Source organism: Psittacula echo (assembly GCF_963264785.1).
Source record: "Psittacula echo genome assembly, chromosome: 22".
NCBI lineage: Eukaryota > Metazoa > Chordata > Aves > Psittaciformes > Psittacidae > Psittacula > Psittacula echo.
Window position 1 is genome coordinate 2,330,098 of NC_137758.1, and position 19,020 is coordinate 2,349,117.

The 19,020-nt window shown below is 50.5% G+C and overlaps 1 protein-coding gene across 1 annotated transcript in view; it reads right to left on the minus strand.

Annotated features, from left to right (window-relative positions):
- PLXNA2 (plexin A2) overlaps window positions 1–19,020 on the minus strand; it is a gene marked incomplete at both ends in the record, with an annotated part of 135,135 nt that overhangs the window by 21,624 nt on the left and 94,491 nt on the right. The window contains 8 exons of the mRNA XM_080633110.1: window positions 380–614; window positions 1,978–2,121; window positions 2,301–2,540; window positions 4,117–4,210; window positions 5,433–5,600; window positions 8,964–9,100; window positions 12,427–12,544; window positions 15,940–16,091. Of these exons, the coding sequence (XP_080489236.1) occupies window positions 380–614; window positions 1,978–2,121; window positions 2,301–2,540; window positions 4,117–4,210; window positions 5,433–5,600; window positions 8,964–9,100; window positions 12,427–12,544; window positions 15,940–16,091 (1,288 nt within the window). The remainder of the gene's footprint in view (window positions 1–379; window positions 615–1,977; window positions 2,122–2,300; window positions 2,541–4,116; window positions 4,211–5,432; window positions 5,601–8,963; window positions 9,101–12,426; window positions 12,545–15,939; window positions 16,092–19,020) is intronic.

A 19,020-nucleotide genomic window follows, 5' to 3' on the forward strand; every position in this document is an offset into this window, starting at 1 on the left:
GGGGGTCCAAACCTCCTCTCCTCCATATCTCTGTGCCTTTTCAAAAGCCCTTTACTAAAAGGCCATTAGACAAGGGGGCATATTGTGTCGGACACCCTGGGGCTCGCACCAGCTCTCTAGCACCATCCAGGCATGTCGCTTAAGCAGGATCAAGCTCTAATCCTATTCTGTGCACATTAGGCAGCAGAGCTGTGTCTGCTGCTGACACACTTGTGGCTGCTCACCCTGCTGCAGCTTGGCAGGTGGGCAAACGTGGCGGGGGGGGGCATGAACTCCACTCCTCACCACAAACATCAGGTGATGGGGGGGCTCTGCTGGGGCGAGCTGGGGAGCACAGCATGGAGCTGCAGCACGCCGAGTGTGCCCGGTCTGTACTGACCTTCCTTGCACTCCAGGGCCACTCGGGACTCCAGGTTGTCCATCTGCATCTGCAGCCTCTTCAGGGTCAGGTCGTTCTCTCGGGACTTGCGCTTGTAGGCAATGAGGACGATGATGACGATGATGAGGAGCAGGCTGCCTCCAGCCGCGATGCTGACGATGGCTGGCAGGGTCAGGAGGCTGTCTGAGATGATGCTCACCGAGCCAGGGGAGAAGATGATACCACCAACACGCACCTACAAAGCACAACGGAGGTAACCAGCAGCTTTAGCTAAGGGTGCCAGCCAGTCCCCAAGCCCGAGTACACACCGCAGGGCCTGTGCAGATCCCTACAAAAGCACTGAACAGAGTCGTGTTTCAGCCAAGAATACAGCAACTCCAGTTGCCTTCAAACAGAGGGTGTAGCTTATGCGAACACAGGGAGGCTTCAAGTAATGATAAATGTGCCAGCCCTTCACTATCTGGGCTTTGTTCTTCCTATCTGATGGCTCCATTTGACTTTCATTTTATAAGCTTTCAACTCCCTTTTGTAAAGCGTGGTCATAAGCAACCCAGTGATAATTTCACTGACAAGAAACCAGAGCAACTGGAAAGAGAGAACAGAGAAGGGGAGAGAAAGCCCCACGTGAAAGCTAAAGAGCAAACACTCTGGAGGTTAATGCCAGGACAGGCTTTTCTTGGATGTGCCCCGGCCACAGATGTAAGCAGCTCTCAGCCAGGTTGCGCTTCTGTGCATCACACTGCGATAATGTGAATATGTTTTGGATGCTGAACTTAAAGGGAAATAAATCACAATTACAGTCTCATTTGGGCTCCACTCAAGCACTTCGGCAGCTGCGAGCAGATCAGAGGAAGCAGCAATGCCGAAAAACCAAAGCAGAGGAAGACACCGACTGTTATCCTGCATGAGACCATTGATTCAACCACTCCAGCATTCAGATATTCCTAGCTGCTTCTGCTTTAGGAAAAGGAAAACCTTCCCATCCACTTTGCAGATCAGGTCTGGCTAGAAGGACTGTCAAAATCCCAACAGGAGGGAGAACACAACCCACTGAAAATCATAGAGTCATGAACGGTTTGTGTTGGAAGGGACCTTAAAGCTCATCCACTTCCAACCCCCTGCCATGGGCAGGAACCCCTTCCACTAGAGATGGTTGCTCCGAACCCCATCCAGCCTGGCCTTGAACACTGCCAGGGATGGGGCAACCTGTGCCAGTGCCTCGCCACCTCATAGTTAAGAATATATTCCTAATCTAATCTAAATCTGCCCTCTTTCATCTTAAAGCCAGTGGTCTCACTTACTGAAGGAAGGCTATACAGCACCACAGAAAGGATGATAACTGGTGCTGAAGGCATTGCCAAAAAGATTTGTTCCTTCTAAAAGGCTTTGATAGTAGGTTCCCTCAGGGAGGGAAGAAGTTTGTCCATGCTAATCCACATCAGTATTTTACACTTCCAATTAGACAGCCATAAAGAGCTAAAATCTTACCGAACCTTGGACAAGAAACTGCACTCAATATCCAGGGAGCTAGAGAAGGGGGCAAAAAGGAGGGGAAAGAGGGAGGGAAAGGATGCTGAAAGGAGCGTTTGGTTCCTCACCATCACTTTGTGCTGTCCGGTGAGATTGGGTGGCTCACACAGCAGCTGGGTCTCAGAGACAGTGACAGCACAGGGTGTCTCTCCGATGAGCACAGTGTAGTTGAGCTTTGCTCCTCCAGGAGCGGGTGGGCACAGGTTTCTGCCCTAGGGACAAGGGGAGAGAGGACTGTACAAATGCATTTCTCTCATTTCTGCCTCATTCCCATTCCTTGTGCAAATGATGGGACTCCATCCAGTGTATCCCATTCTCTAAAGAGGGAATAAAAATCTCTCTGGGATTGGTTTCTTGTTTCTTCCCATGGGTTGAGTAAAGGTCTCCTTACCTTCATGATGATGGGTGACCCTGGCTTCTGCTCCAGCACCCCCGTTGGGCTCAGCAATTCAAACGTTGGGTTGGGGTAGTAGAGGAACTTGGTGTCGTTGTAGACCAGGAGGGACTGCACATTGTTAAAGATAAACCCAAACTCATCTGGCCGCTCCACAGCATCCAGGCCGGGCCGATACTCGGAGGTGAGGGGGGGAGCCAGGCAGGACAGCGCTGTAGCGTTCACCACCTTGCAGACCTGGGAGGAAGGTGATGCTTTGAAAGACAGCAGGGAAAACTTTACCTTGACCTGCACAGCCATGTTCTGATTCCTTAAATACACCCTGGAAAGCCCAGAGAAACAGACCCAGGGCAAATACCTGCTTCCGGCTACAAACTGGTGATTAGAGGCAATGCCCAACAAGGGAGAGGAATGATTGTCTGGCACTTGTGGGCTGGAGGTAACACCAAGGTCATCTCCTGCCAGGCTGAGGACACCCACAGCTTCTCCAGGCCTGGAAGCAGGGAACTGGCTGATTTATGAGGCTCTTGCCTTATATAAAGCAGCAAGAGCCCAACCATTTGGCCTCCCTCCATAAGTGGAAAATTTAATTTCACTCAATTTTGTGTCTTCAGGATTATTTTTGCAGCACTATAACTGCAAGTGCTAGCAACAAAATTAGATGTCTCTTTAAAAAGAGCTCCGATGAAAAAGGTCTTCAGAGGGGAAGGGAGAAAGGGAATAGGAAAAGACTGCAAAGTGATTTGCCCTTTCCAAGATAATACAGGTTCAGTGAGAAAGATCACTGCGTAGAAACAGTGTATTGCAGTTTTACTTGGTCAAAATAATTTCTGCAGGTCCTGGAGGTACAATCTGTATTCGTAGCATAAAAGAACCTTGCTTAGTTCCCACTTAGCCAGGGATTCATTTCAGTTTCTCACCCTTGGACTGAAAAAACACAGACTGGGGAAGGAGGTGGCATTCCAGATGAACCCCAAATTCTGCTATACTGACTCCTTGCTTTGGGAATATTAGAGTGATAAAAGGGAGGAAGGAAAAGAGCCTTAAAAATAACACCCAGCTTCACCAAAATACCCAGAGCCCCATGTCCAGCATCCTTCACATGGTGAGGTGGATACAGGGAAGCAGCATCTGGTCTTACTGCAGCGACTGAGCTGCGAAAGCAGCCTGAAAGCTTCTTGTTCAGAAGTGGTTCCCTCTCTCCTCCCCTCCCTGGGCTGGTACAGGTTTGCTGGGCCCAGAGCTGTGGCAGTAGGAGGTTTATTTATAGAGAGGCAGCTAGGGAGAGACTAGTTAAAGATAGCAGCCTCAGAGCTGGCAGGTCTCAGCGCCTACTCCGGGCTTTTACAGAAAGAGCAGGACTAAAATGGGAAGTGTGGAGCAGCTGGGAATGATGGAGGCAGCTACCCTTGGGCTTCCCATCGTAATGTGCCTGTAGACCTGAGCTAGGGACGGGAAATCAAAGGTGCTGGGGAGAGGAAAGGTTTCAGGGCCTCGGACAAAAGGAGGAATTTCAGAGTGAAACTTTATCTGACCCAAGACAGAATGTGACGTGATTGAGATGATCCAGAATGGAGGCTTCCATTCCTAGCTTTGAAAACTCCTTGGCAGTGACTGTGCTGCTGAGGAAGTAATTTCTGTGTGTAAGAATCCCTCTTTCCAGCGTTCCCAGTTTGGGTAAATCTAGGGAAACAACCCCAAAGCAGCTTTTGCCATGGCAAGCCTCACCAGTAACCAGTGCATGTGTGCACCCACATGGGGGGAACCCATGCAAAGGATGCTCCCAGGCACTGTGCTGACAGCAGCTACTTACGTTGACAAACTCCTTCCCATTGTACTTGACGCGGATCCTTGGCTCCTGGATCACATCCAGGTTGGAGCCGGTAACAGTCAGAGGCGTGTGCCCGCTGTGGAGAACCAGGAGACACCTGATTAATGCTGTGGAGAGAGGCTCTGCTTGACAATAAGGACGCTTGTTGATCTCAGAAAGATGTTTTCTGCAGACACTTCAGGCACCGGGAGACAGCAGGGATTAATTCCCACTCCCTGAGTCACTGGGGAGGGGGGTCCAAAGTCAGCAAGATTTGATACTGGCAGCTTTCTCCCACCTAACAGCACTGCAAGGCAGCAGGATGAGAAATGGGACCAAAGAACTCAACTGAGCTGAGACGAAATATGTAAGACAATAAATTAATCACAGTGGTTAATGATTTACATAGTGATGTTTTTAAGGAACACACTGAACGGTGGGTGCAGTGAAGGAGCTGACATGCACTTGTATCTGGATCGCAGAGGCAGCAAGTTGTCACACAGAGGAGGGGAGGGATGAAGAGCACCCGATGCCATGTGGGCCAGGTAGAACACACCCCCCCAGGCTAGAGAACCCCAGTTCGCCCACAGCCAGTGCCTCTGTGTAAAGTCTTTCACTTTTGGCTTCCTGAAGCAGCCCACGAAACCCATCTCACCCCAGACCAGATGTTATCTTGAACTGAGGCTCAGAGCAAACACCTCAGAGGCTGCTGTGAGCTGCTCCCTTCCTTCGGGGGCAATTTTAAAGAACAATTGGAATTCGAAATGAATTGCTGTGTTTCAGCCTGTGTGAGCACAACCATTAAAGTAACCCCAGGGGATGAGGCTGGCATAGGGTTTTTAGCAGTGATGATGCCACGGTGATGTGACAGCGCTGGTCACCCTGTACCAAGCAGTGAATCTGGGATAAACACTACGTTTTGATTAGCATCAGCTTTTTCCTTTCTTGGTGCTTGCTGGTTTTGTTTTATTGCAGGACTATGAGAAGGAGCCTTTAATGAGCAATTGTGCACTTCTTCAGCAGATGGAAGTGATCTCGGCTTTATTCGTGCTCCCAGAATCTCAGGGCAGACTGCTGCTGCTGCTGTAATTGCCTCGGTAATCACAGCTACTTGATAGTAACTCTGGACCTGATTTTTGGTAACTGCAAGCGCTGCAGACGCACAGCCCTAACAAATCCAGGATGCTGGATGGGATGTGCATTTCCAAATCGACTCTCTTTTGACCTCACAGATCCCAGGTTGAGAGAGGAAACCCAGACCAGGCATGCTGGTTTACCCTCCTGCTTGTCGAGGAAATTATGTCAGAGCCTTTTGTTACCTGGCAATGCTCCACTCAGGTTCAATGTGCTGCACCTTTGGATCGTCAATGTACTCAAACAGCAAAGTCCTCTCCAGCTGAGCCCGGTCCACGCTGACAGAGACATGAACAGCCCCCAGGCCATGGGCTGATGGAGCTGACACGCAGACAATCTCGTTCATGGATCGCCTGTGCAAGACAGAAGCCAGGGAAGCTTTAATGGGCAGTCACAGCATAAGGGCAAAACCCCCTTGGTCCTAGTGCTGACCTGCAGCTCACTAAAAGGCTGAGCCCTCAGCCAGCCCTACACTCTGACACCTGAAAGGGGCTGAGCTCCTGAGATGGGCAGGAAAGATTCACTGGCATGGAAAGGGACTCTGTCTGCCCACCAAAAGAGAAGTGCAGGCTCCTGAAATCACTCTTTGTGCCAAACTGCAGCCTCCCGCATCCCTCTGTGAACCCGCTGCCTTCTGCTGGGCGTGTGAAAACAGATGGCTGCTTTTGAAATGGGATGCATAAGCTCACTCAAAAGCCAAATTCTTCCCCTCCCACCCCACTGCACACACGGGCTCTTGTGAGCAGCATAATGGAGCCCATGAAGCGCCCTGGGAAGGGCGATGCCACCGTCACCGCTGCCTTCCGCCTTTTGTGTCCCCATCAGAGCAGGGGTGACCTTGGCCTTGGCACTGGCTGGCCGGACACAACAGACCATCTGCTTCCAGTGAAGCCCCGGAGAAGGTTGAGGCAGCAGGGAAGAGAGGGGTTGTCAAAGCACAAAGGCACTGGTGGATGGATGGATGGATGGATGGATGGATGGATGGACGGACAAGGGGAATGAGATCCAAGCGGCGATGCTCCCGTTGCCAGGACAGAGCTGCAAGGACCTGCACAGCTCTGCGGTGAGCCTGGACACTGCTCATATAACACTGCTGGAGCGACATCCCTTGAAGGCCAGTGTCCTGTAGGGCCACCTGCGGGATGTCCTGCCTGCCCAAAGCTGCCCCTGGCTTGCCAAAAAGGCCATGCTGCTTCTGTGGCCCATTTTGGTTTTGCTTCTCACGGGGAAGAGGGCAGGCAGGTCTGCAGCACAGCACTCAAATCAAAACCTGCCACTGCTGAATGTCCGCTCTTCCCCATCCTCACCCTCAGAGGCTGCACAGCTCATGAAGCATGAATATTGGAGGCCCGAGTGCAGCCATGCCCCTGCTCTGCTTCCAGCAAGGCTCTGGTGTCTGTACCTGGCTAAGGGGATGCCCTGTGGGCCCCTTTCAAGGTCCCTCAGACACTCCCTAAGGAGTACAGGCACATCACTCGGCACTGGGCATTCCAAGGGGTATCCAACAGTGGGTACCGCAACATTCCCAGCGCTCACCCATCCACCATAACCCAGGGAACAGAAACAACCTCCTAAAATATCTCAAACAGATTGGACTGGACTATTTCTGTTGCTGCAGTTGTCTGCCCCTTCCTGCTCTCCTCCTCCTCTTCCTCCCGGTCTCATTCTCACTCTCCACCTAGGTTTCATTTAACCACAATGGCATCCTTATGCGAGGAGCGCGTTTCTCCACCCTCCTTGCTGCTGCTCTGTGTGTTTCTGTGGATGCTGAAGAGCTGCCTGCTCTGCTGCCTGCTTTGCTGCCTGCTTTCTGCCCAGCCCTGCCAGACTCTACCGAGCCTACTTAGCTCTGGCACAAGATCCAGAGTGACGCCTCACTGCTGGCAGGGCTGCTCTCAGCTCCCTGTGATCAGTTAATTAGCTTTCCATGCTATTAGCGTGTCGTCATGGTGAATCTACCCACTCCTCTGAGCAGAGAGGGGAGAATGGGGGAAGCTGTAATTAGAGTGAATCTCATTAGAAGCTGCTTCATCTAATCAGGCTCCCCCACACCCTCGAGTCCAGTTGAAGTTCATTGCCTCCAAACAGTCCAAGCAAAACAAAGTGCACAGCATGGCCCCACATGAAGGATGGTGCCATTCATACACCGCCCTGGCTTTGTTTAAGTTTCTGCTTGCCTGCTGTAATTAGACCATACAGAGTAGTCACGACTCTCCCAGGTTTTGCAGGTCACTATCTGCAGGTTGCCTGAATATAATGATATATTTAAGGGATTGTATCACAGGGCTGATGCTGCTTGCAGGCCAGCTTCCAAGGCTGCTTCTGCCGCTGGGAACGCCGTTACCCGCGTGCATCTGAGGCAGCAATCCGGCACCTTTGGTTTGGATGAGGGAAGAAATGTTGGTGCATTGGTTACAGTGAATTGATCTGCACTTGAAGACCTTGGCATGTCCTGAAGCACCATTCTAGGATGGACGCAGAATAAGCACTAATATCCCAAAATGCTCCCACATCCCTGGCAGTGTTCAAGGCTATACTGGATGGGGCCTTGAGCAACCTTGTCTCCTGAGAGCATTCCTGCCAGTGGCAGGGGTTGGAACTGGATGATCTTAATGTCCTTTCCAACCAAAACCATTCTGTGATTCTATGATCTCAACATCCACAGCTCCCACAGTGAACCTCTCAGTCTTCCAGATAAGAAATTCACCTTCAGGGGTCTCTTCTTTCCTAGGAACTCCCTCGGTTCCCCCTGGGAAGCCTGATCTGACAGTCCCTTTGCACATCACACCACTTTGCTTAGGCTCCCCACGCTCTGAAATGCACCCTGTCACCTTTGGGTTGGTGCAGGGCACGGATACGTATGCACACAGATGTATGCTGCATAGATGTGTGATGCGCACAGATGTGCACTGCATGTATCTTATTTTAAGTAAGCCCCAATAAAACCCATTAAACCCTGCAAATGTCAACTCCGTGTTTACACTGCTGGCTAAAAAGCAAATTTGCCATAGAAATCCCGGAGGAGATGGATGGCTGTGCAAGTTTCTCAGCAAGAAGGTGTGTGCAGATCCTCGCTTTGCTCTGCCACACAGAAGCCCACCCCTTGTTCTGACCATTTCTGGGAGGTTGAGGGATGTGCAGCAGCGGCTGCAATAGAAGTAATGCAAGTTGTTGAGCTGTGAAAAGAGAAACCAGTTGTTTCTTCTAAATGCTGCATGTTCTTCAGAGTAACCAGGCTCAGGGCAGGTCCTGATGACCACTCTAAACATTTTACAATCGCAGTGATGTTTGCTGAAGATGTTTGCATCGGTTAATGTTGTAACAGCAGGAAAATGAAATAATGGACAGCACTAATACTCATGCAGTCCCTCCCTTGCCAAGCAAGGCTCAGTCACAGTATAGCAGAAGATGGTTTCAGGTAATAAAAGAGGAAATGAGAGCCTTCAGGGGTTCCCAGGTAAGTTTTTTGCCATGGCTGCATGCTCAGCTACAGGAGACACACTGTGCTGTAGCCCTGATAACCAGGATGCTGCACCCCATCCCTGGCAGTGTCCAGGGCCAGGTTGGACACAGGGGCTTGGAGCAAGCTGCTCTAGTGGAAGGGGTCCCTGCCTGTGGCAGGGGGTTGGTACTGGATGAGCTTTAGGGTCCCTTCCAACCCAAACCAGTCTGGGATTCCCTGACACAGAATTCCATGACACGGCTCAACCCCTTACCCGTAGAATTCGCAGGTCTGGTTTCCCAGGAGCACCGACACGCGGCTGCCAGCTCCCAGGTAGTGCCCGGAGATGGTCACCATTGTCCCTCCTGACTCTGGACCACGACTTGGATTCAGGAAAGTCACTGCTGGAGTCTGGAGAAACCAAAGGACAAACTCAGTGCTCTGAAGGGAGATGTTGTGAGCCCAGGGACCGTGCCAGAAAACATCCTCTCCGGAGCATCTTTATGCTCTGGCTGAGTGCAGGTATCCTTTTTAGAATGGAAAAGCAAGAGAGAAGATGTGTCCTGGACATGTGACAAATCTCCTGCTACATTTTTGAACACAGCTCTGAAAGATAAAATGTGGTTCAACAAACTGAGTGTAAATTTAGCCTTGGCAAAATTAGGTATTTACCTTCAACTCAGTCTTTACACAAAGGTAAGCTGTTTGCACTGCTGTTTCAAAAGCTGTATATATCCCAAGCCTGGCAAACTGCCACGCTGGAAATCTGAACCTAAGTATTTCAAGTTTGCCAATGTGGTAAAGCATCAAAAAAAACCCCGCCAGGGTCATGGGCAACACTGCAGGACTTTAACAAAAGGCAGCTCCAGCTTAACATGAACCCCCCGTGGTGGTATTGTAGGGGCAAAGCCTGTTTCCCATTGCTGATGGACAGACATCCTTAGCAAACAAATCCCACTCGACATTTCCCTGGTGATGTTATTGCAGCAATGTCTTCATCCTACCTCGCACCGGGTGAGCTTTTATCTCCCTTAATAGAGTTGCAGAAAGCAGGTACCTTTCTATTTGTTTTCAATCAGTGGATATTACCAAATTGTTTTCCCAATGCTTCCGCATTCCCCTCCTTATGACTCTCATTTGCAAAGCTTGGCAGCCTCCCAGCTCTGCTCCCCTGGCACCACCTGCTTGGCAGCTCCCAGAGTTTGTCCTGGGTTCTTTACTGTTTTCACAATGCAGCATGTGTTTTCTGGGTGCCACAGCATTTGCCAGAGCAGCTCAGGCCTGTTTGACCCTGACTCCTCAATAGACCAGAGAATAAAACACACAATTCACCCTGTTGTGGGTTGTTATGGGATAATGGTGCAGGAGGGAAAGATTCATCCTTCAGCTGCTCATTGGCAGCTCCCAGTTCTCATGCTAGCTGGGGTCAAAGTGGACTCAATGATCCTTGTGGGTCCCCTTCCAGCTGAGGATATTTGATGGCTACCCCAGCTAATGGATAGCAGACTATAGGAAAGGGGATAGCAGTGGTTACACTGGGCAGGCTGGGGACCATTTCATACAACCAAGAGGAGCGATTCCAAAATGCAAACACCACATTCAAAGGATGGTCCATGTATGATTCCCCATCAAAAACCTCCTTCAGCCTCCAGCCCAACCCTGGCAACTGGGCCCTAAAGTGAGTTAGGAGCAAGCTGCAATGCTGTGACACTGCAGACAGAGAGCCCACCACAGCCCCCCTCCTCCTTCAGCCCCATGCCAAGGCTGGGATGCAGTCGGCATCGGATGAGGGCCTGAGAGCTTAATAAAGATTTTCCATCTTGAGCTCTTGATTTGGTGATAATTATGACAGATTGACAGACCAAGCCAGCTCCAAGGTTCCACCTCCCCGGATAAAACGGGTGTAATTCAGGTGACAGCATTGCTCCTGCACGGTGTCAGGCTCCAGATGAGCTCATGAAGGTATAAACCCTCACGGGGTCAGAACAGAGCTCTGCTTTAAGGTACCAATCAATTTTACTACTGACTTTAATGGCATAAAGCAGCTGTAATGGAATCTGTGGCAGCACTAAAGAGAAAAATAGAGGCCAACTAACAAAAGGCAGTGCTTGGAAGTTGTAGGTGCCTGAGAAAAAGAAACGATCTAATCAAGGTAAGTGCTAGAAATCAGAAGCAACAATGCAAAGGATGATGATGCTCAGCATATGTTACCGGGTTCCTGCAAGATCCTACTCCAAGATTCATCTCCACAATCACCTTCCACTGGCTCCTGGTTATTATTTAACACAAAGCAAGAGAGATTCCTCCTTGTGACACATGGGAACCTGCCTTTTGATAATGCGGGAACTGGGGACCATACTGGCACTGTGCTGTGATGATCAGAGCTTCTGGCATACTCGAGCAAAATGTGGTGGTATTTTGCATCCCTGCTATGTTGTGCAATAACTGAAAGCCCAGGGGAGGGTGTGGGATACAACACTAATAGGGGGTGGCAGGGGTTAGCCTGATTTATCTCTCAATTAGTTTACCAATTGTGGACAATTGGGAAGTGCTGGCATTTCCCCGCATACAGATTCCACTGAGCACAAAATCAATGGGGCAGGATGAAGCACCCTGTTTAGGCAAAACTGGAGATATGCGAAAGCTGCACCTTTTAAGTTTATGAATCAAAAGGCTGCTAATTAAACAAGGGAAATAAATGACCCACTCAACCCATGGAAGCCACCAAGCCACGAAGCAGCTCTCCATTAAGCAGGGAGAAAGCTTACACTGAACCAGCATCCTTGGAGGGGGGAAAACCAAAAAGCCCATAATAGTTGGATGCAGAATTAAATTACCCCTCCATCCCAAAGGGTAGAATTAAATCTACAGACACAGAAACTAACTCAGATATAGCTCGTTTTCAGAGTTAAGTCTGTAGCAGTACCCAAGCTGCAGAGGATGGTCTCTGGTGCTTGCTGTCCTGCTTGTTTCTGGGTTCATGCAAAAAGGTGCCTGTATGCACACACAGGTCTGTATAGAAATGTCTTCAAAACCAGCAAGAAGCAGCACCCTGGATTTGCTCCCATTAACTACGCACCAAGGTAACAACATCCCTTCATTACAAACAGGAAGATTTCTAGTGTTGACACCAGTTCCTCATACACAGAAAATCCCCAGGTACAGAACAAAGTTATGGCTTTAAGCTGAAAAAGGGGAGATTTAGGTTAGATATAAGGAAGAAATTCTTCCCTGTGAGGGTGCTGAGGTGCTGGCACAGGGTGCCCAGAGAAGCTGTGGCTGCCCCATCCCTGGCAGTGTTCAAGGCCAGGTTGGACACAGGGGCTTGGAGCAAGCTGCTCCAGTGGAAGGGGTCCCTGCCCATGGCAGGGGTTGGAGCTGGATGAGCTTTAAGGTCCCTTCCAACCCAAACCAGGCTGGGATTCTACGATCTGTGTAAGGCTCCTGCTGGGAGTACACCAGTGCACTTCCAAAGAGTGAGCCTAGAAATTTAGGGAAGCTTGTCACTACTTTGGTGGTGCAAAGCTGAGACCAAAGCCAGTGGGAACCCTGGGTTTAGGTTCCTACCTAAATCCTGTGTATTCTGCAGACATCTACAGGCTGGGCTACCAAAAACTGTGCAATGCCACAGGGAAGACGGCAATTCTGGGACTGCCTTCTGGTGCCAAACCCTACCCATTTGACCCGGCCGTTCCCATGGGACACGCGTGCTGCCCTCACCCTCATCAGATACTCACCACAAACATGTACTGCTGCGTGGACTTGGCTGTGAACTCCGGTTTGCACTCTCCGATGCACAGGAGCACTGGGCCGGAGCTGATCCCTGGAAGAGCCTGCCCCATTTCACAGACGATCCTGGAAGCAGAAAGGCCACAGGGACTCTTTGGCAGGAGGTGCCAACAGTGCCCATGCAGGGCTGACTTTCCTTCTCCTTCCCTCTCTTCCCCCTCTTCCTTAACTTTGGTATCTGCCTCTTTGGAGGAAGTTAATTACTGAGTCTATTTTTACCCCATGTTATAATTTAAAGGGGAAAAAAAAAATCAAAATTAGACATAATTATTACAAGCTGTAAACTCCTGAGCAAAGCAGAGCTCTAATGGCAATATATTAGCCAGTAGCAAAGTGAGTGCGAAGTCCTCAGAGTAACAGATGAGTTCATTAAGGGAACAGCTCACGCTGCAGTCTCCCAGTTAATCAAAAAAGGAGAAACCTGCTTGGGAATGAGAGAGACAGCTGTGGAGAGCAGCATTTACAGGGGAGACACTGATCCACTCCTCCCATAGCTCAGCTCAGCCCTGTGGGCACTTAAGGACAGGGAGAGCGGCTGGGTTAACCCCAGCAGGCCAGGCTGGAAGATGAGGAAACAGCTCATGGCCCTGTGGGTATGGTACATAACCCAGGGGATGTGTAACATCGACTGGAGATGAGACTAAGCAAATGCCTGTCATGCTGGCAGGTTTGAGACAGGTTTGCAAAGGGATGTCAGCTGGTGGGGCTCTCTAGCTGTACCTAAAGGGGATGGAAACTGCTCCTGCAGCGACAGTGGGAAGACAAATCCAAGAGAATCCCATTGGGCATTGGAAATCTGAGGACAGGAGTAACCTGCCTTGGGGCAGGGGAACGCAGGGATGAGACACTTGGTGTCTGGCCCTGACAGTGAGGTCAGAGGATGAGCCAGAGCATCATTTCCCACGTGAGGCTGAAGGCACCTCTGCAGAGCAGCAGGGAAACTGCTCACTCCTCTGCCAATGATGTGCCAACACATAAAAGGCTCCAATTTGTGGAGGCAGCATGTCAGCTGCCTTCAGCAGCACTGATTTAACTACAAATAACATAAAATAGACTAAAGGAAGAAAAACAACCTGCGGATGAGTGTGCACAGGTGATGCCAGGAGGCCTAACGAAATACACACATATAGTCAAGAGCTCTAACGTGAACGCCCTTATTGCTGCATATTAAAACGAGTTGCCTGGAGAGATGCTGCCTTTGGAGAACAGGAACTGAAGCATCTCAGCTGTGTGCCTTCATCTGCCACGTGCTCCTCTCTCTGCCTTTGAGCCAGACATTGCCCATGAACCTCTCTGCTATTTCATTGCTTCTCCTCCTGCAGACTGGCAGGGCTGCTGTGCTGCCAGGCGGTGGGCTAGGATGGAGAGCTGGCATTTGAGAGCAATCATCTCTGCTCCTGCCAGCCCATAGGCAAAGGAAGATGAAGTGATTCCTGACACCCCACAGGCCGGAGAAGAGAGTGGAGGTTTTCTCTCACAAGAGGCAAGGATACACCAAGCACTGAATACTAGATATCTATTGACTATATAATATTCAACTGAAAGAGGGGAAATGTAGATTAGATTTTAGGAAGTTCTTCAGTGAGGGTGCTGAGGCGCTGGCACAGGGTGCCCAGAGAAGCTGTGGCTGCCCCATCCCTGGCAGTGTTCAAGGCCAGGTTGGACACAGGGGCTTGGAGCACCCTGCTCTAGTGGAAGGGGTCCCTGCCCGTGGCAGGGGTTGGAGCTGGATGAGCGCTAAGGTCCTTCCAACCCAAACTAGAGTCTATGATTCTATGATTTGCCAGTAAAGCAGCTGCTGTACAGCACCAGCCATCATAATGGGGTGCGGGGTGGGGTGCGAGTGACCTGATACACCTGATCCCAATTCCTGATAAAAGCCAAATTCCCAGCAGGTACCTTGTTACAAAATGATGCATTCGGCAGAGCTGTGGGGTGCTGATTGCTGGGCTAAGTGGCCCTTTCACCAACATTAACCTAATTGCTGGCTGATAGATTGCGTGGCTGGAGCATATGGCGAGTCATTACAGCCTTGGAATTCAGTCTGCCCACAGAACCCTTAAGAGGGTCCTTTTATCTGTTTTCATCTTTAAAAGACAGCTCTCCTGCTAATGCTTGCTGTTATCTGCCCAGGGTAAATGTTTTAATGATGTTAACAAACTTCGAAAGCTCAAGAGCCGTAATTAGAGTCATGATTATAAAATCAGGGTTTCATACCATCAAAGGAGGATAATTCCATAATCTTCCATCCTTTATTTGAAAAATAAAACAAAACACTGCTCAGCAGAACAGCCCAAACGGCTAGCAGTGACAGCACTGCTGGTGCAGTGGTTGGAGCTGTTCCTGCAATAACATCAGCGATGCTCTGCATGCCCATAGTGCCCTTCAGAGTGGAGCTGCTGGAGCAAGTCCAGAGGAGGCCATGGAGATGCTCCGAGGGCAGGCAGGGACAGGCCAAGGGGAATGGCTTTAACCTGCCAGAGGGGAGACTGAGATGAGCTCTTAGGCAGAAGCTCTTCCCTGTGAGGGTGCTGAGGCGCTGGCCCAGGGTGCCCAAAGAAGCTGTGGCTGCCCCATCCCTGGCAGTGTTCAAGGCCAGGTTGGACACAGGGGCTTGGAGCAAGCTGCTCTAGTGGAAGGGGTCACTGCCCGTGGCAGGGGTTGGAGCTGGAGGAGCTTTGAGCTCCCTTCCAACCCAAACCATTCTATACGACATCATGTATTGCTCCCCTCTTACTCTGCCCAGATGACCCTCAACACACTCCTGAGCACTGTGGCTACCCCTGAGCAACCCTCTGGCAACAGCCCCAGGAGCACGTGTCACTTTGGGAGGTTCGCTCGCCCATCCTCTCTTACAGTACCTGTTCTCTAATTTTTGGTTGACGTTTTCCTTAGTGAAATAAATGAACTGACTCCAGTGGAGGCCCATTCGGATTAAGCGGCTGTCACTGCCTCACCCGCCTAACAAATGGCTGCGTGCAGGCAGCAGCATCGCCTGCATTTCAAATACAGTGGGGAGCAGAAGGGGCAGAGAGCTCAGCATCAACAGCAAGGTGCTCATCAGAAAAGTTGCTGAGCAAAGCAGAAACGCTGGTGTGGAAGGAAACAAAACACTTAACGAAAGCTTAAACGGCTGCTGGACACCCCCAGAGAGCATCCAAGCACCTCATCCCCTTCAGGTTGTTCAGCCTGGAGAAGAGAAGCTGAGTGGATATCTCAGAGCAGCTTCCAGTATCTGAAGGGAGCCTACAAGGATGCTGGAGAGGAACTCTTCATCAGGGACTGTAGTGATAGGACAAGGGGTGATGGATTCAAACTTAAACAGGGAAGACTTAGGTTAGATGGCAGAGATTCTTCCCTGTGAGGGTGGGTTTGCTGGGGGTCAGGGAAGAGGCTTTGTGTGGGCTGGCCAGCCCTGGGGACCCACAGGGCGGACAGTAGAGGTCTACGAAGCCACTCACTGTTCGGCGACGATGTAGTGCTCGGGCAGCGGCGTGCACTGCACCCCGGCCACCTGCACCCCGCGGGCGATCTCCGAGAAGTCCAGGCCCAGGTTCACACCACGGATGGTCACCCTCGTCCCTCCTTCTGGCGGGCCCGACACCGTCAGGATCTAGGGGGAAACAAAACACAGGGATACTGAGCTGGTGTCCAGGCGTCTGCTCCATGGGCTGCTCAGGGATGCTGAGTGCTGCAGCCTCCACCTCCTCCTGCTGCCAAACCCAGGCCACTGCCACCTTCTCATGACTCCTCTCTGGATGTCTTTGAGAAGCCCAATGATGCTGAAATCCGTCTGTGCCATGCTCCAAAGGAGGACATCATGGTCCCTGAGCTGGCCAAGAGGCATGGGCAGTGCCATCCCCCCAGAAAGCCTTGCAGAAGGATGAGACTGACTTTTTTTATATACCCAGAATATGGTAAATTACCCTTCAGAAGTAGCCTGCTGCTTTGGAGATCTGTAACTCCTGCCTTGGCTGCTCCCTGAACGTTAATGTCACATTTTATTAGGAAGTTGGCACCTCAAATGACTTAGAAATGTTAAAGTGTGAGGTGTGTGCTTTAAAGCTGCCTGTTTATAGCCTGCCTCAGCCATAATCATCTCTGCTCCTATAGACGTTCATTAAGGACACTGTCCTCTTCAATTAGGAGGATAAATTACAATAAGACATCGTTACAAAATTTGGACCCAAAACTGTCAAAGAGTTGCCCTTCATCTGCCACCGGTCCATCCTTTCTCTTGGGTGAGTTACAAATATTCCCCATGCTACAGCTGTTATCCGTAAACAAACATAATCCCCAATAATGCAACTCAATTAATTTAATGGAGAAATCTTGTCCAGGCTTGTTTGTTCCGGCCCTGTCTTTGGCAAACGACTTGAGCTCTTCAAAACCTCTTCCTGAATGGGATTTGGCCACACATGCTGGGGTTCAGCCTGCTCCATACACCAAACAACAACCCCCTGCCTCCTTCCTCTGTGTAGACTCCAACTTCTACCTCCCTCTGCCCTCAACCACATGACGGAGGCTTCTGGTTTATTCACCATCCACTCTCTGTCGTGCTGCTGCTTTCTGTAACTCACACCACGTCACAGGCTCGGTACCATTTAGCTCTGCGTGCCCTTAAAAGACGCTACAAAATCACATTGGATTGCATTACACCAAGTCCTGAAGGCCTGCGCTGGTAATGGGAATTACCTGAGCTCGGCACTTCATGTACTCGACAGTTACAACTGTCTCTTGCAGCCCTAGAGTACGTTAAAATGCGTTTGCTGGAGCACGTGCGCTCGTGGTCTCATCACTGTTCAAAAGAAGTCCCAGTTTACCATTTCCTGACCTCCCCACAGCCAGTGGAGCCTCCCCACACAAAGCAGAGCGGATGCTGCATTTTCAAGATGTCCTGACCTGGAAAATCCCCAATATGGAGCTCCCTCCACTCGACCTAGATTTTAGTGGCCACTAATTGAACAGTTTTGAAGTAACTGTGCCACAAAGCAGCCCCAGGGTTAGAACAGATGCATTCGATTAATTACAGCTGGAGAGATTCAGTCAAAATCACAGAGAGAAGAGAAGTCTTAAAGGTCCCGTCACATCGAGCGCTGGTGACCCCTCCAAGCAGCAGCCCTGGGTCACCTCCTCATGTGGTGGCCAAGGCATCTCCAGCAAACCCAGCCCAGGGCTGCCCTAACCCCAGCCTGGCTGGCCTGGGAGCTGCAGGGCTGGCTGTGATCACGTTCCATATTCCCAACCCGAGACAGACAGGATTAGGAAGCAATATTCCCAAGTTTCAAGCACCCAGGCTTCAGCAGAGTGGGTTTTCACTCAGAGCTCTGGGGAGGGTCACGAGAAGCTGCAAAGAGCACCTAAGTTAAAACCAAGGCCACGACCAGCAGTTAGACACCTACTGTTCAGGGGTCTGCACCTCTGCTGGAAGTCTTCAGGTTGTTTGCTAAACTGGAGCAGTTTTGTCACTGAGATGTGGATGGGGTGCGGGAGCAGGGACGCTGGTTCTGCTGATGTCTGAGCTGGTCACCACTCCCCTGAGCAGCAGCCTTGCCTAGCATGAAACAAATAAGCAACCCACCACCCCTAACAAAGCACGGTCCTGCTGCTCAGGACCAGGGTTTCTGCAAGCTGAAGAACTGTGTTATTCACAGAACGGGTTCAAATACAGAGATGAAGCGGGTGGTGGTAGGAGCTTGGCTACCCTCCCACTCTGCACTCACACCACATAAGGGATGCAGATGCACCACTGCATTTCTGATGTTGCTGCTTCTTTCTCGAAACCAAGGTAGGGATCCTAAGGATCCCTGAGGTTGGAATCCAAGTGATCCCAGGGATCCAGGAGCCCCAACACAGTGCTAGCACACTTCCCTCCCCAGCCTGCAGAAGACACCTCTATAACGATACAGGAGAAATGTTCTCAGCCTCATGGTTCAGCATGTCTGACATAAAGCAACATTTAGCCTCCAGGAGAAGTCTGTGCACAACACAGGGAGACCTAGGGCTGGCTGTGAATCGGATGGGCTTTTCCTTCTGGAGCCAAGACCACTCTGCACAATAACCCCTTGGCACCTGTTAGGGTGCAAAGCAAGCACATGGCTTGCAGAATAAATGGCATAACCCCTGCCCCCTCCCAGAATGTCATCTACCTTCCTTCTCTTTGTCTTTCCTCCTCCTGCTCTAAGCTAGCTGGATCCCAGCTGATGAGCCCAGCAGGGAACCAGCACACAAGCACTGTCATCCCGGCATGATCCCTTCTTGTCTCTGCTATAGCTGATAGCACATTCAGAACCTAATTGTTATCTCAGCAGAGCAACTCCATTATTCAGCCTGACACTCCCCCCCTTCAGCTGTTTGTTGCATTGATGTTATATTAATGAGGCCTGCAAATAAATAAGTAGGAGATCAGAGTGCCTCTTGTTTGCAAGAAAACAGGGGGTTATTTACTTGTTGCTCAGACCACAGAGCATGAGGAAGTTTTACACTGTTAGAGGGACACTGTGGGTGACGGCTGGGCCTCTCACTCAGAAACAGGACTGAAT